At 40.2% G+C, this 18,138-nt stretch overlaps 1 protein-coding gene across 1 annotated transcript in view; it reads left to right on the top strand.

Annotated features, from left to right (window-relative positions):
- LRP2 (LDL receptor related protein 2) overlaps positions 1-18,138 on the top strand; it is a 174,718-nt gene that overhangs the window by 121,361 nt on the left and 35,219 nt on the right. The window contains exons 49-62 of the mRNA XM_065412898.1: positions 985-1,186; positions 1,625-1,920; positions 2,556-3,072; positions 4,435-4,587; positions 4,859-5,029; positions 6,766-6,989; positions 7,448-7,625; positions 8,669-8,865; positions 10,835-11,080; positions 12,878-13,006; positions 14,264-14,383; positions 15,062-15,178; positions 15,476-15,592; positions 17,138-17,275. Coding sequence (XP_065268970.1) covers positions 985-1,186; positions 1,625-1,920; positions 2,556-3,072; positions 4,435-4,587; positions 4,859-5,029; positions 6,766-6,989; positions 7,448-7,625; positions 8,669-8,865; positions 10,835-11,080; positions 12,878-13,006; positions 14,264-14,383; positions 15,062-15,178; positions 15,476-15,592; positions 17,138-17,275 — 2,805 coding nt within the window. The remainder of the gene's footprint in view (positions 1-984; positions 1,187-1,624; positions 1,921-2,555; positions 3,073-4,434; positions 4,588-4,858; positions 5,030-6,765; positions 6,990-7,447; positions 7,626-8,668; positions 8,866-10,834; positions 11,081-12,877; positions 13,007-14,263; positions 14,384-15,061; positions 15,179-15,475; positions 15,593-17,137; positions 17,276-18,138) is intronic.

The following is an 18,138-nucleotide window of genomic DNA, read 5'->3' as shown; positions in this document are numbered from 1 at the left end:
GCCCCACGGAAGTGGTGCCGGCCACTTCTGCAGAGCGGCGCCAGCTTGCGGGCCCACGTGGAGCAATCCCGCGGGCCGGATCCAAAGCCCTGACGGGCCGAATCCGGCCCATGGCTGTAGTTTGCCCACTCCTGTGCTAGGGGCAGCCCACTGGCTTTCAGACCAAGATAGATTTACTGAACAGTCTGCATGACATAACTTTTTTTCTGTCAGACTATTTTGTATAATTCCTTATTTTATTCTACATTTTTGGAATTAAAATTCTCATCAAAAAAATCCCTTCTCATTTTGTCCCGTTCCATTCAACAGCCTTGAATTATAAACTGCTTTGAGATGAAATTAACACGGCGTGTTTGTTTAACACAGACTGCAGTAACAACTTCAACATATATAGTGCCTGATCATGGCAGTACATCTTTTCTTGTGAATCAGTATCAGGTATTAATGTCAGCAAAGTTCCAGTAGAAATCCTATTAGCTGGAGAGCAGAGGGTCAGGTTGTGCCAGGCTGTTTAATGGATGCACAAAGAGAAGAAGTGCAGGAAGCCTGGCCCTCTTCCTTGTGCCCTTTAGCAGTTATTGGCTCCCTTGATTTGCCCTCTGGGGAACAAGCATCTCAAAGGAGTGAGTAGGGAGAGGCAGGGTCTTAGCTCTGCTTCCTGATGCACTGGCCTGGCACCAAGGGAAAGAATGCTGCATCCGCAGAAGGGGTGTAACAGCAGGGGTTACCAGGGAGCTCTGGGAGGAATGCTGCTTCTCCCTGGGGCATTGTGGGGCACGACACTACCCTCCACACATAGCTGCAGTCAGTGGAGATACACCAGGAATAAATCTGGCTTTTTGCAATGGATAAGATACATTTGAATGAATTTCTGCATGAAATTTCTGGTACACATGCCTAGATGTGAATGGGGAATGCATATTTTATACATGTAAAATGAAAATAACTCTACTTCAGTTACTTAGCAAATGTGTTTTATTTTAGCAAACCGCAGCTGCACAGCCACTGAGTTTACATGTGTGAACAATAGGCCCCCCCTGAGGAGGTGTATCCCTCAGGTGTGGGTCTGCGATGGAGATGCTGACTGCAGTGATGCTTACGATGAACATCAAAACTGCACGCGACGGTCTTGCACTGAAAATGAATTCACATGTAACAATGGACTGTGCATCCGAAACTCTTACAGGTCTGTATGTACTTCAGCAACAATACAAAAGCCTTGCAAATAGTTTCAAATGAAGGAATGAATTCATTTCAGTTTTTATACTTACTTCGTCATTAAATAGGATTACATTTAAGTGTGAAATAATTTATGTGCAGTGCATTCACATGTAAGTTTTTATTTTAAAACCTCTGGGATGCTTGAGTATTTTAATATTACCACAGCCTACCGATGGCATTAAACCTGTACTTCTGGGCACAGTTACTTTTAATGGGAGGAGTCTCACTGGTTTCTTCAATAGCTGTACTTGCATGAATACATTTTGATTTCATTTGAACTATTCATGTGAGTAACGGGGTACTGTTGGGAGTAAGGATTTGCATGACCAGGTGTGTATCTACTTCTCTGTCCATCCAACGGTCACTATCTTTATGTGTTTAACAACACCACCTTTCTTTCCAGGTGTGACAGGCGGAACGACTGTGGTGATAGCAGCGACGAGAGAGGGTGCATCTATCAGCCCTGCCAACAGCACCAGTTCACATGTCAAAATGGGCGCTGCATTTCAAAGGCATACATCTGCGATGGGGATAATGATTGTGGGGATGAATCTGATGAGCTGGAACACCTCTGTAATACACCAGAAGCAACTTGCTCTCCCCATCATTTTAAATGTGACAATGGAAACTGCATTGAAATGGTTAAAATCTGCAATCGGCTGGATGATTGCTTTGATAATAGCGATGAAAAAGGATGCGGTACGTGTGGAGTGTTGGTGGTAGGGGATTAGGGTTCTGATATTTTATTTTACACGTTTTAGACAATTTAAAAAAAATTAAGTCAGCAGGTTAATTAAGATGCTCCATGTTCCATCTGGACTTGCCAATAAGATGTATGAAGAATGCATACATATATCGCACACTTATTAATTATTAAATCATGACACAATATGCTATCTTTTAAATATAGCACATCAATTCATATACTTAAGCCATGAAAATTAGCCAGTACTTGGTAAATAGAATGAATATATCACCACAGATTTTAGATATGAAAATATGCCAGATAAATAGTTATAACTATATATATGTATTCCTTCTGAGAAATAATACTATTCTGCACTGACAGAATTTGGGGGCAGATCCGCCACTGGTGTAAATTATCATAGTCCCATTGACTTCAGTGGAGCATGATAATTTACACTGGGTGAGGATCTGCCCCTGGCAACTCAATTGTAACCACCCAAGATTTAGAATATTTTGGTATTTTTGGAACAAAAGTTGTTGCCCACTTGTCATGATGTTGACTCTTATGAATACTTTGGATAGGGGCTGCATTGTTTTCTGGGTAACTCAGTTGCTTGAATAATAATGTTTTTGTTTTTGTACCACAGGTATTAATGAATGTAATGACCCTTCAATCAGCGGATGTGATCATAATTGCACAGACACCCTGACTAGTTTCTATTGTTCTTGTCATACTGGACACAGACTCATGTCCGATAAACGGACATGTGATGATATTGATGAATGCAATGAAACGCCATCAGTATGTAGTCAGATTTGTGAGAACACTGCTGGCTCCTACATCTGTAAGTGCGCTCCAGGCTACATCCGTGAGCCTGATGGAAAAAGTTGCCGGCAAAATAGTAATATCTCCCCCTACCTTATTTTTAGCAACCGTTACTATCTGAGAAATCTCACAGCAGATGGCCAGTCTTACTCTCTCATTTTGCAAGGACTAAGAAATGTGGTGGCACTGGACTTTGACAGGGTGGAAAAGAGGTTGTACTGGATTGATGTGGGGAGGAAGGTCATTGAAAGAATGTTCCTAAATGGGACAAACAAGGAGACAGTAATAAGTGATGATGTGCCAAATGGGGAAGGTATTGCTGTGGACTGGGTTGGCAGGTAAGAAAATGTTTTTAGCTTTTCTGAGCTATTAAGGAAGTTATGCCTTTTTAATGTGAAAAATATGAGTTCAGAAACTTGTTTGGGACTGGTTTTCAACCCACATACCATACACCCAGTATAACAGTATCCTAATAATGTCAATAATAATTATTCATAATACTACTTAGCTCTTATAGGGTGCTTTATATTTTCAAAATGCTGTACAAACATTCACTAATTAATCCTCACAACAGCCATGTGAGATGGGTACATTGTGTTATTCCTGTTTTGGTGATGGGGAAGCCAGACTGAGAGAGGTTTAGCAAACACACACAGCAAGTTAGTTGCAGAGCATGATTAGAAAGTTTCTGGCTCCTAGCCCTATGCTCAGTTCTGCTAGCAACAAAACATGTTCTAGCCTGGGGTTCTTATAGTCCAAATGTGCAATAAAGGCACCACGGTAATGCAAAGACTTTTGAACATTTATGTTAATGGACCAAGTTTAATAATAGTAATAAGAATAATTAATAGAAGATCCACCTCTCTGATGTGATAGGAAACGTCTTGACTGGGAGGGATATAGCAAAGACAATTGATAAAACCTGAATTTTTATATTTAAAAATACTCTTATTAACCAGGGAAACCTCATTAACAGTGCCATTTGAGAACCAGATTTTTCTGGGTGTGCTGTGATGAATGATTCTTACAACAGAGGTCTTACCCAGAGTGTTACCCTTGTCTCCATAAGTGACAGTACTTTATAACCATGCATATTTTTTCACTCCTTTGGTTTGGTGAGAGCAGAGATCAAACTGCAGGGGAGGGAGGGAAAGATGGTGATTCTTATGGCAGCCCCACCCGCAACCCCACTCATGACCCAGGGCATTGTACGTCTCCCTTGCTGGCCCCTCTCCAGGCCATCTCCTTGTTGCCATTTCTTGGTAAGAGAAGAGGGGAGGAAAAGGAGCGGTAGTGACACCCTGTGCTGGCCATGTGCTGCAGGCAGCTGCCTGTGATGGGGGGTTTATTCCCCAGTTGACCAGCTACAGTTTTGAATTTGGCACCAGTAGCAGTAATTGGCCAGTGGTGCCAATGTCAGAGGAGAGGATAGGGCGATGTGGCACATGGCTCGGGAAAGGTGGGAGTACAGCATATGGATTTGTATCTACCCAGTTTGAGCCCTGAGCAACAGTTGGCAACATTTGTCTTTTGTCATGTTGGCCACATTGGAGGACTGAGAAGTATGTGGTCCTGATTAATTCTTCTTTCATTACAGTGGATTCATCATTACTCTAGAGAGAAAAAAGCTGTGAAATTAAAGTGAGGTGCTTTATTTTGTATAAAGCAGTGTGTAAAATATTCATTATAAAACATTTCAGAAAATTGTACTGGGTGGATGCATACAAAGACTGTCTCTATGTCGCTGAGCTTGATGGCAGATTCCGGAAAAAATTGGTGGATCGGTGTGTGGACTCCAACAACACCTTCTGCTTTCAGTATCCCAGAGCTATTGTCGTTCATCCAAAATATGGGTATGACATTTCCAGAGTGTTTTTCTTTCACCTAGCAGTTTGAGAGTCTCATGCTGTTTGTGTGAAAGTCCATGCTAAGTTATCATTTTGCATCTGTTAGTAAGAATAATTACAGAATATTTGGATCATATCCTCCCATTCTGCAAAAATGCGCCAGAGGTGGGGGATGGGTTTTGTTTTAATGCATGAGGTGTTATATTGCAAATGTACCTTCTAGAATTTGTCCCAGGATCTTTTCCTACAAAACTAACTATGGATGTTGTTTAAATAGGCAGGTTTATTGGACTGACTGGGCAGACCGAGCCTATGTTGGAAGAGTGGGCATGGATGGCAAGAACAAGACGGTGATTATCTCTACCAAGTTAGAGTGGCCCAATGGACTCACCATAGATTACACCAACGACAAGCTCTACTGGGCAGATGCCCATCTAAACTACATTGAGTACGTACATAGAGAAGAATAAAGCAACTGGGTAACTGTTCATACCAAATTTCAGTGGTAGCACTTTATTTTAAGAATTTTTTAACCCCTTCACTGCTGACAGTTTGTGCATGGATCAAGGCAACAAGTTTTTTTTTTTAAATGGAACATACAGAGATATTTTATGTCCTGTCGCAGTGCAGTTAGACAAATGACATATCCAATTAATCCATCAGAATTGAAAGGGTTAACTAATTCTAAATTAAAATGGAATCAGAAGTTAGATATAAAGGGGATGAAGAGGAAGGACTCCCTCCTTATTTGGATAAAATTAACTTTTGGGGTTTTTTTCCACTTGTTCTTGAGCAGCAGTTGGCACTTTTGTTTTGAAGTTTTATTGCATATATTTGCTAGCTCCAATGATTATAATAAGGGACAGATTTTCAGTGGGTCTTCAGAACTTTGCAGCAGGGGGTTAGACTATAAACCTTTTACTCACACTAGTGAGTAGTTACATGAGTAGTCTCACTGGAATCTCAGAAACTGCTCATGGAAGTAATTGTTCAGAAATTCAGAAAGAGGTTCACAGTCTGGGCTAGAATTTGCCAGTGCATCTTCATGTAGATGCAAAACCCAAACTGAGGCAGAACTGAATACGCAAATCATCATTTTAATCTGTAATTACCATTTTTTTGCCCACAGATCTGAGGACAGTGATAAGAAATGTATGTGCATACATTTGTAGAGTTCTGCTGAAAGTTTGGCCTTAATGTTCCCCTTATTAAAAGTTCACGACAATACTGCATGGAACCTGTGGCTTTGTTATGTTAATTTCCTACATTTGATACAAGTCTATAAAATGTCAAATAAATTTCTGCTGATGAAATTCTTAGACTTCAATTTCAGCTCAAGTAATTAGCTAACTTTCTGATTCTTTCCAGGTATTTCCAAATTAGCACATCTAAAAAATCTCCTTTGTGTTTATTCTTTTAGCTCCTTTCCAAGTTTCCATGTCAAAATTAACCATTTTAGAAAAAAAAAAATGTTTCCCATAATTTCCTGCTAATGCCTGGTCATAACAAAAAGAGATAATCCATTAAAGATATTTTACTGTAACAGACACTGTGAAGTCACAAAGAATCAGTGTTTTTAGAGCAATATGAAAGTGAACAGTTATGTTAAAATTTTAACGTTTAGCATTTCTGTCAAAAATTTAGACTTGGAAGATTCTCCATTGGATTCATTTTTGCCAAGTTTCTTAATTGATTTGTTCATTAATCATAAAGTTGCTGTTCAGAGTTTCTAACTTAGCCTTCTTTGTTATTAATACAGTCAGAAAAAAGTGTGAGCGTTACAGAAGATTTTTCTATTAAAAATGTTAAAAGTAACATATAGCAGTCCTAGGATATTTAAAATTTAGGAAGAAAGGTGGTATATTTTGCCAAGTAGCTTTGAGTAGCTTTTTGAATCATACAGCCATTTTTCTGCATGACAAGTAACCTATCATCTATGCACAAAACTTCATTGGACAGCTAGATACATTTCTTAGGGATGGCTTTGTATTTCCTTTTGCGCGTTTGGTCTGTTTCTATAACTAAAGTAAAACCTATTTAAACCTTATGTATCTCAAAATGAACTAAATTATTTTGAATCCACTGATCACCACTAATGAACTGCTTGCTGTAAGAAGATACATTAAAGTCCTGAAGCTCTTGCAGCTTTGATCTCAGTGTTATGCATGCTTTTTGTTCATGTAGGTACTCTGACCTAGAGGGACGACATCGTCACACAGTATATGATGGGACTTTACCTCATCCGTTTGCAATTACAGTTTTTGAAGACACCATCTATTGGACTGATTGGAACACAAGAACTGTTGAGAAGGGAAATAAATATAATGGATCAGGCAGGACTGTTCTGGTGAACACCACACACAGGCCATTTGATATCCATGTCTACCATCCATACAGACAGCCAATTGGTGAGGAAACAGATTTAAAATTTAATGTGGATGTCTGGCCCTTATTAGGGCCTAACCCTGGTTCATGCCATGTGCACATCTCCCATTGGCGTTACAAGAAGTTGAAGGTACTTGGTACCTCACAGGAGGCACACTCAGTTTCTTGAAGGATCAGGCCCTTAGTTAACCTACACAGGTGGTCTTCAATTTGGCTATCTGATAAAGTAAGATAAATAGTGAGAGCAGAATCAGACCTGAAGTATGGATTTAAAGCCGGTTTCAGGGTTCACTGTTCATACATCTTCAGTAAACTACAGTTGAGACTTCGGATTTTTCTGTCTGAGTGCCTGATTTTTTTGTTTGTTTGTTTTGATTTGCAAGAGATAATATCAATGCCTTCTGTGCAAAAGGAGACTATTGCAAGGTCTTTCTGTTTATGGGGGGTGTGAAGTATAATGATTATTCTTCCATTTTACTAGTGAATAATCCTTGTGGTACCAACAATGGTGGCTGTTCCCATCTGTGTCTAATAAAAGTTGGAGGTCAGGGCTATTCTTGTGAATGTCCCGATAACTTCATGGTGGTACAACTTGGCAACACTGCACACTGCCTTCCAATGTGCTCCAGCACCCAGTTCCTCTGTGCAGACAGTGAAAGGTAAGTCCTTTGTCAGTATCTTCTTTTAATATCTCTTTAAGGATAAAATTTATATCTAAGGCTAATTTACCTGGAAGGCTTGAAAGTATGTAGTAATTCTCCATGTTGTGGGTTCTGGGGTCTGGTGGTAAAGACAAGGCCAATTCCAGTCTGACTCCTGTGCTGGCAAAAATTTCTAGCAGAGTCCTCCTTTCTGGCTAATGGGATGAGCTCCTTATTAATGCCCTTGCTTTGTTGTATCACATGGCTAATCCAATAAGGACTGGGGTGTTAGTCATGCGTTGCTCCAGAGGCCATTTCCCAGTGAATTCATGAAATATGAATCTGCTCCTATCTTTTCTACATGCTGTGCAGTATGTTTGTTTCTGCTGTTAACTGATTAAGTTATTCTGGCTGCCAATGGCCCATAGGGTCCATTCTGGCAGCAAGGGGTCAGCTGATGCGGTGGCACAGCCATGGCCCTTTTCCGTGGCCACCCCTACGTGGCAGGAGCCAGAATTGGGGGGACAGGCATAAGACCCGCTATCCTGGCTCTACACCACCAGCAGTCTTAGTGCTGCCTCACACTGGAGCACCCATTGCTTATATGGATAGGTCACTGTTAAAATTATGCACTTAATGGAATTCTCCATCTAAATTTCAGATCACTTATGGAAATGTATCTTGTTCTCTGTCTCTCTCAGCCTATCCAGCTAACATTTGGCTTGCCTAGGTATCTGAATGATGAATCTCAAGAAAGCCCTGAGTGACAGTTTGCACAAAAATACTGCAAACTTGAGTCCACGTTAATTTGCCGTGAGCCTGTTACAGAGGTTTCATCATCAACATCTGTTACTGGCAACACCATGTTGTGGTATATTTTGTTATCACGTGACAAATGGCCTCATGTCATTTAGAACTGAGGCTCAAGAAATATCTGAAGCCAAATGCTGCAAGATGATATGTCACTGGCAAAAGCTTGTCCACAATTGGTCCTTAAAGGGATGGCTGGACACCTGTAAAGTAATTGCTTCATCAAAGGAAATATTATTTTCTCTTTATAGGTGCATACCGATCTGGTGGAAATGTGATGGACAGAGAGATTGCAGGGATGGCTCTGATGAACCGCCGACTTGCCCACACCGATACTGTCGTGTTGGGCAGTTCCAATGTAGTGATGGGAACTGCACTAGTCCCCATTTCTTGTGTAATGCTCTGCCAGATTGTCCTGACAGATCAGATGAAGATCATGTACTTTGTGGTAAATGTCAGATAATTATTCTTGGCACATGTGTAGCACTTCACATGTTCAAAACATTGTATAAACACTAACCATTTAATCCTCACAAGCTGCCCTAAGAGGTAGGTGAGAATCATGAACCGTATTTTACAGATGTTAGACCTGATTTTTTTCTGCTTGCACCTTACATAGTCATTTACCCCCGTGCAAAGTGATGGTAAAAAGGGTGTAAAATGCTACCAAATCAGAGTGGCAATGGTTTACACTCGCTTTGCTTCACTTGCACTGGTGTAAGATACAAGGCAGTGGAAAATAGATCTTATTGTGTTTTGCTCAAAGCAACACCATGAAATTGAGCTTGTCTTCACAGTCCCACAGTCCAGACTGGATGGTGTGAGTTGCAGCGTGCACTAACTAAAGCGTGCAAACTAAAAGGTACCTAGTTTGTGTTAACATTGTCTCATTTCAAACAGGACTAGGTTACTGCAAACTAAGTACCTTTTAGTTTGTGCTAGCAGGAGCTAGTGGGGCAGTTACCGCGCAACATCTTAAACAAACAACTCTATGTAGACAAACCCTGGGTGTCAGAGGCAAGTTCAGAACTGAAGATTTTCTAACTCCCAGTTCAGTCCATCAGACCATGCTGCTTCTTACCATAATCTGCATCTTTAAACAATGAAAAAATTATTTCACATGAAAATTGCTCAAAATGCAATACACCCAGGCAGATGGTTTTGGAGAACTGAATGTGATGGAATTTTTTTAAAAATTGTAGGCATCTAATTATAATTGTGAGAGACAGTGTATTAACATTTTTTAAAACCCATCTTGTTTCATGTGCTTGTGTCTAATTAGAAAGCTAATTATTCTCCTCTTGTAAATAATATTACACTGGGAGTTGCAGTCTGAGCAGTGAGAATGGAAAAAAGGAAGCTGTGTAGTCATATAATTGATATTTTCACTGACTTCCATTAGCATATGATAGTATTTTCTGTAATGTCATCATAATTAAATGAAACCTCAATTTTACATGAATTTCAAACAGTCAAGCTCTTAAGTAAGGCACAGGGGAATATTAAATATGTAAGAAATTGACAACTGCATAATGAGTTCATATATCTCTTTATTTTATTGGGTAGAATACAGATAATTTTGGCGTATATCATACAGTTACATAAGGGGGAAAACTTGCTCTAGAAAAACTGTGTGTTGAAGTTTGCAGAAATCATGCTATGTTCTCTCTTCCTGGAGAAAGGGATTAGTGTGTATGTAAAAGGGGCAGTGGGAGAGGTATCCAAACCATGTAGGCTGGAGATCAGTGGAAAGCCAAAGTGAACACCCCAGCTCACAGGCTAGCACTTAATGTGACTCCCACTCTGCAAACATCACAAGCCTCACCAGACCCCCACCACTGCTAACACTGACTTCTGCTCTGTGACTATGCATGAGTTCCCTCTGAGGAAGATAGATATTGTGGATCTAAAGTTAATGGTGCTCTGAGCAGCATTAACTTGTGCCGAGTGTCCTGGCATGCAGCATGCTGGTTTAGCAGGAGAGTATGCTGGGTGGAACTAGAGTGGTTCCTCTCTGGCCCACCACACTGTCAGAATTTGCATGGTGGCCCAAAGCCATATCGTCATTCAGGTGCCCTGAATCACTGTGCTCCTCTGCCCTAGCTCAGTGCGACATCTGGGCTTGTACTTCACCCTGCACTGGGCAGCAACAACTCTGGATGTCTGTCTTCTCCCCAAAGGCTCTCTGTTGTATAGTGCAGCCTTTGAGAGCTGGATGAAAGCAGCCTGTGGGCCATAGCCACGCAGGATTAGAAATCAGTATCTCAACTGAACAAGTACATTCTAAACTCAGATTGAGTTACCAGCATTTCTTTAATACGCAATGAGACATAATACAGATTCAATTCCCATAACACTGAAGGGCTAGATCTTTCCTATAAGCTTCAACAGCCTAATAAAAATGTGTATTCTTTCAGCTGATCACCAGTGTGAGACACATCAGTGGCAGTGTGCCAACAAACGGTGTATCCCAGAAGCCTGGCAGTGTGATAAAGAAGATGACTGTGGGGATAACTCAGATGAGGATAGTTCTCACTGTGCCAGTAGGACCTGCTCTCCAGGCCAGTTTAAATGTGACAATGGCCGCTGCATCCCTCAGTCCTGGAAATGTGATGTGGATGATGATTGTGGTGATCACTCTGACGAGCCGTACCACGAATGCAGTAAGCACTAAATCAATGGCAGCTGTCTACATTATAGCATGATAGGCAGCGTGAATGGCATTGCTTAATTTTTAAGAGGTTTGCTTTTGAGGAGATATGAATCCTACAAACTGACTGACTGCTAAACTGTAGTAGGTAACTGGCACTGCAACACAGCACTTTGTGACTTGGTAAGAGAGTCTCATGAGATACCAAGCAACAAATACTGCAGGGGGAAAAAGTCACTAAACATTTACAAGGTTTTTGAACCAATCATGGGTTTGTAAAGAACTCAGAACCCAAGCAGCATGGTTTGTAAAGAACAGATCTAGCCAGGCACATTTGATTATATCTCTTGCCAGACTGGTAAAATTAGCAGATGAAGGGAAAGTGACAGACATAATACACTTGGATTTTCATGAATCTTTTAATACAGTTGCTCATAAATCTCTTACTTTCAAATTTAAATCTAATTGACTTGGATATGAACACAATGGTGTGGGTAAAAAAAACGTCTGACAGTTTGTGAATAAAGGGTTATGATAAACCACAAAGTGTCAAGTTGCAGGGGAGCTATTGAGTGGGATGCTACAGAGATCTGTGCTAGGCCTGGTTTTCATTAATATTCATTTAATGATCTGGAAGAGTGAGTAAACAGCATATTAATGAAATTTACAAATGCTACTAAATAGGGAGGAGTTGTGGGTATCTGGAATGACAGAGAAATAATAAAAAAGCACCTAGATAGAAAACAACAAATTTAAATGAAATTTAGCTTGGAGAAATGCAAGCTAATAGAACTGGAATAAAATAATCTGAACAGCAGCAGTCTGAAAGCTGGAAAGCAGTAATGTGACCTACGAGAAATAATAGTCAGCAAATTGACAGGGAGTTTGCATGCAATGAGACAGCTGAAAAGGCCAGTGCAGTTTTGAGTTGTATGCTTAAGTACATCAACACTTACAGCAGCGTGTAGAGTACAGACACTGCGCACCCAGCTAGCATGGATATAAATAGTGGTTAGATGGTGAGGTATAGCCTTAGGCAAACAGAATACAGACATACCAGAACCATAAGGTGTATATCCTACATGTCTCTCTACATGCTCAAATGGTATCTCTGTCTACACTGTTATTTTTAGCAGTGTAGTGTCCCACTGCTGGAGCCCACCACATTGGAAAGCTCTGGCAGTGGGGAAAGGTTCTGGCAAGGGGGAGGCAGTGGGGAGCTGCCAGAGCCCTTCCACACTGCCTCCCCGCTAGGGCCTTTACTTGCCACAGTAAAGGGCTCCAGTAGCAGGGAAGCCAAGTTCCCTCCTGCTGTGTTTCCTGGGTTGGCACAGCTACTTACCATCCTTTACAGAGGGCTGAGCCTAATGGCTCAATCTAGCCCCAGAGGAGGACATGATAAAAGTTAAATATTTGAAGAATAGTCATCAAGGAAGGAGAGGAATTATTTAGGGTGGCAAGGAGCAGGTATAACTCTGAAATGAGATGAAATTAAGAAAGGGGAAAGTTAGTCTGATTATCAAGGAAAACTTCCTGATGGTGGCTAATTGGAATAATTGCCCACGCAAAGTGGTGGATACCCAGTCACTTAGCATAAAAATAGAGTGGACAAAATGCTGGTAACTGTATAATAGGACTCCATTGTGCACCAGCAGGGAGATGGGCTATATGACCTGACAGATTTTTTTTTTCTTCAATCGTTGACTCCTTTTAATGGAAGTAGTGCACCGTAAAACAGAAATCAGATGTTTAAGTCATGAGCATACAGAAGTAATACAATGTTCTTTGACAACTCTCTCTTGTGTTTTAGTGGGTCCTGCCTATCGGTGTGATAACCACACAGAATTCAGCTGTAGAACCAATTACCGCTGTATTCCACTGTGGGCAGTATGCAATGGGTATGATGACTGCAGAGACAACAGTGATGAACAAGGCTGTGGTAAGTGTAGGGAAAAGCTTTTTTCTGAAATGACATTATGCTGCGAATATTCCTCCATGCTATAAAACCCTCATGGAAGTCTTCTCAGTGATAATTCGTATGCTTGTACTGCTTTCATTTTCTATCAGTTCATTTCATTGATATCCATTTGCATGGAGGAAAATTCTGTGGACAACAATTCAGTATAGGTCATTGTGTAACTCACATGCTGTAACCCCTGAAAGCTAGATTATGTACTATTTTTATTGTACTATTTATTATTGAACGTTGATTCTCTGCTTATTACTGAATAAAACAGAGGAAAATATATTTCCTTGCTCCCAAATCTTACATGTAGGAACACACATGAAAGCTGTGTTGTTGTAGCTGTGTTGGTCTCTGGATGTTATTGAGACAAGGTGGGTGAGGTAATATCTTTTATTGGACCAACTTCTGTTTGGTGAGAGAGACAAACTTTTGAGCTTACACTGAACTCTTCTTCATATGAAAGCTGTAATTCAGTTTTCTTTTTGGATATTTTCAAAACTACTTCCAACTCTCAATTGGGGATACACTTTACCAAAATCACCAGTGTTGAGGATTTATGATGCTGCAAGAGTTGTTTTGAGACCTTTTAAAATGCTACAAACTAAGTTTGCAGGCCATAAGTTCACAATATCTACATCAGAATAACCCAGGGAAAAACAGGATGTGGCAGTCTGGCCTATAGTGTGCCATATGGCTTTCAGCTCTGGCTGTTTGTCAGTAAAAGTGTCGCCACTCTGAGAGTCATCAGATACATACCCATATACACAGAGCCTGACCATTTTTCTTCCACCAAATCATTTATTCTCCAGCTAATATTTGTTTCTATCGATGCTGGTTGTTTTATACTTTCCTCTTCTGAGGGACAGTAGAATTGTTGTTTCTGCACAAGTAGGATATAGGGTGGTTGTTTTAGGACTCCCTGACTCTGCAATCCTTGTGTTGGGAGTAGCATTCTCCCTTTCTAGAAAATGGATATGTCCAGAAAATTACTGTGAAAGCGCAAAGTCTCTTCCTGAGCATTCCCCTCCCAATCCTATATCATTACTTGATGGGATGTTTCCTAACTGCTCTTCCCCTAAATTACTTGACCCAGTTTATGGTATGGAACTCTACCCTATCCAAAGCATCCTATCCTACTCTACGCATCTCTCTACCCTGTCCAAAGCATATTCAAGAGTATGCTAATGTATGCTGGTTTATTGTCTTGGTGACAAATTGTGTGCTTTGCAGAGGAGATGACTTGCAATCCTTTGGGAGATTTCCGCTGTGATAATCACCGGTGCATCCCGCTGCGCTGGAAGTGTGATGGAGATAATGACTGTGGAGATGGGTCTGATGAGAACAACTGCAGTGAGTTGTCACTCCACTCTCATGATATTTTAGTATTCCTTGCTTTTCATTTATAGCCTCCTATTTCTTTTGAAAATGGGGCATGTTGTTCTTAATTGCAAGAGTTCAGTTGTTCCACTGTGTAGTCTGTATTATTGCTGCTGAGCCATTTGGAATGCTGTGTTAAGAATAACCTCTGTATTGTACAGAAATAAATGGTAGTAAATCCAGTTATCAAGAAGAATGTTATAATGTATGTGAAAGTATTAGTCCTGATTTCCACTAGAGTTTAAGGGCTCAATCCTGCACGTTCGTGTGTGTGTGTGTGTGTGTGTGTGTGTGTGTGTGTGTGTGTGTGTGTGTGTGTAAAAACATTTCCCTCAGTAAAGAGTGCAGGATCAAGCCCAAACTGAATTTATTATTTTCTGATTAGGAGATGTAATTTCCTCAAGATAAAAATCACTCTTGGGTAATGTAACAAAACAAAGCTTGAGATGAGTTAACCCACGGCACTCTAGAGAGACATGAAGTGTTTAATATCACATAATCTGTATGCAGAAATATGAACTTGCCATTTTAATGATTGTCTCACATCTCACCCTGCAATCATTTTGCCTATTTTAATGAGACAGGCTTGGATATTTAGAGTTACAGTTGAGTGACTTCACATGTTCTTTGCACTTGTCTTTTAAATTGAAGGCCCTCGCGAATGCACGGAAAGTGAATACCGTTGTGATAATTTGCGCTGCATTCCTTCTCGGTGGGTTTGTGACCATGATGATGACTGTGAAGACAATTCAGATGAACGTGACTGTGGTGCGTATTGACTTTTGGGTGTCATTTCATCATATTAGAAACTAAGGTTTGTGCAAGTTTGAAATCATTCTGCAAAACCATATTTTACATCAAGGAGCATTAGTGAAGCAACCTTTACTGCACTATATTATTTACCTTTATTTGGATCAGGATATGCCACAAATACTATGGTACATTTAGATAGTGTGGATGGTGAATGCCCAGGTTTTAATGGTATCTTCTGTACATGAAAAATATCCACTTTGATCTTGTTTTTCACATGAAGACATTTTACTAATCATTTTGGAATCTTTTTAGAGTTGAGGACATGTCATCCTGGATATTTCCAATGTAGCAGTGGGCATTGTGTTGCAGAACGCTTCAGATGTGATGGAAGTGCAGACTGTCTTGATTTCTCTGATGAAGCAACTTGTCGTGAGTTTAAAGCATGTGGTGGGAATTTATGGGGGAAGAACAGCACATAAGACACACTTTAATTTTACAGAAACTTACTCTTTATTGTCTGTTTAATACAATAGACAAAATCCTGAGTGGTATTGAACATCTGCCACTCAAATGACTTCAGTAATAATTCAGGAAAAAATGCAATACAGTAAACTATTTTTTAATATACTAATGGATTCTCAGGTATTCTACTGGCAAATTATAAATAGATTAAAAGAATAAACCTGCTGGAGAGAGTGATGCCCAAGAAGCCCTGCTCTTTGCAAGGATGGTCTAGCACAGTGTGTGGATTTTGTTCTGTCCCAGCTACACTGCAAGACAGAACGGCTTTTTAAACATTTCAAGGCCTACGATACTGTAACAGGCTAATGTGGCTGATTTTATAATGTGCGCAGGGCCTTAGATGGTCTCATTCCTCTTCCCTTCCCCCCCACTATCAATGAAACAAGGGAAACAAAGTATTTTCCTGTTTGTCATCTCCAGTCTGGATTGTGGCCCTGATCTCTACACTGGGCTACATTTTAAGACCATTTGGGAGTTGCAGCTCATGCAGACTGTGACTGCTTCCTCATTAAGCAGTGTTTTTTAGGGGACATTTCACACCTGTGCATTGATAGAGCTATACTGGCTGCTAGATGATTCCCAGGTGAAGTTTAAGGTGCTGGTTTTCATCTATAGAGCCCAAATGGTCTGGGGCCTTGGTACCTGGGATAATGCCGTTCTTCTCAGGTTGCTGTCATAGCAGTTGTGATCATCCTTCCAGGCAGTTGAACTAGAAACCCTGGATTAAGTGGGAAGGGGAAGAATCAGGACATTTTCAGTGATGGGTCCTATATTCTGGAGTTTATTTCCCAGCATATTTGGTCCAACAGAGGCTGGATTAGACATCCTTTGTGGCATGCTGTAAATCACATATTTTCCCTGTTTTTAGTTCAGAAAAAGGGAAAGAAAATTGCTTAGAAAGCAACTGATGGGCTGTAGAAGTTGATGAAAAGGAAATGATTTGGAGGGTGGTTGTGTGTGTGAGGTGAAGGAGGGGGAGTTCCATGTATGGTCTCTTGATCTTGTGAGTTGTGTTATTTTCAAATTTTGTATAGGATCAGCATAATTGGATGGACACTTTATAAATGTGAATAAATTAATAATTAATTATCTGGTTAATTCCCTGACCATTCATTGGGGGTGCTGGTATGAAATTTGTGTAGATTATATTAATGGATTGCCTGTGATAAATGCAAACAGTGCCAGTAAAACTCACACCACCGTATTGTGGTTCTGAGGTCTCTGGCAGTAATTTTAGTGTACTATTTAGCTTTGTAAAATCTTAATCTAAATTAATCAACATAGTTAACCAGTGGCCCTCAGTCCTTGCAGTCTGCTATTCCTGCAAACCTTTTATCCCTCTTCTCCTGTAGAGAAGAGGGTGCAGAAGAAATAATGACCGAGGAAATGCCTGAATATTATTTCAGACCAAGCTAACTTGTTTATACTAAAAATTAAATTTCTTTTCACCAGCAACACGCTATCCTAATGGTACATACTGTCCACCTATGTTGTTTGAGTGTAAAAACCATGTCTGTATCCAGCCATATTGGAAATGTGATGGTGACAATGACTGTGGAGATGACTCTGATGAAGAACTTCACCTTTGCTGTAAGAGAGAAAAATTAAATAAAAATGAACAATGTTGACTCCATTAGTAAAACTATATAATTACAATCATTAGTGGTACAGAAGTAAGAGCTAAATCATAAATACGTTCTTTTGACTGGAGTTTCTCATGGGTTTTGGTAAAGAGAGCCACCGAGAAAGTGTTGTTTCACATGAAGCATCTTTAAATTCACTTCATACTCTCTCTTGTGATTTTGTAGCTCATTCATTGCTTTGCAGGCATCTAAATATGCATCTGTAAAAGAGGGGAGAAGTCAAATGATGAGAGACAATCCCTGTAGCAATTAGCAATGTGAATACCAGTCAGCATTTTCAAAATTGGGTGCCTAAAATTAGGACCCTTAACTGAAATTTAGTGATTTTCAATGGTGCTGAGCATCCTCAACTCCCATTAGAGTCAGGGCATGTCCTTAAATATGGATGATGGGTCCTAACCTTAGGCACTCAAGTTTGGAAATTTTGACCAATACCTATGAAAAACATACGTTACATACAGTTGAGGCAGCCACGACAACTGCATTTATAAATTGGGTGGGCTTTTCATTAAATGATTTCTGCTGTTGTCTAGAAAGCTATAGAGCACAAACTAGCATGGTAACTACTGCATTATATTCCCTGCAGTAGTGGTGAATGTTTGCTGTCTGGGATACACACTACCTTTTTCAAGAAAGTTGCTTATCACTATGTCATAAACACAGATTTTAGGTTATCTTTAAACAAACCTAATTCAATGCCCTGACTGAAGAATATGTTTACTTTTGGCCTGGAAGACTAGTGCTTTTTAAAATAGAGGCACATGGTAGCCGAAAAAAGTGACGTATTGATTTGATGGATTGTATGCAATA

Source organism: Emys orbicularis, chromosome 11 (assembly GCF_028017835.1).
Source record: "Emys orbicularis isolate rEmyOrb1 chromosome 11, rEmyOrb1.hap1, whole genome shotgun sequence".
In the NCBI taxonomy this organism is placed as follows: domain Eukaryota; kingdom Metazoa; phylum Chordata; order Testudines; family Emydidae; genus Emys; species Emys orbicularis.
The sequence above is the reverse complement of the archived record's forward strand: the minus strand, read 5'-3'. Positions and strand labels throughout refer to the sequence as shown.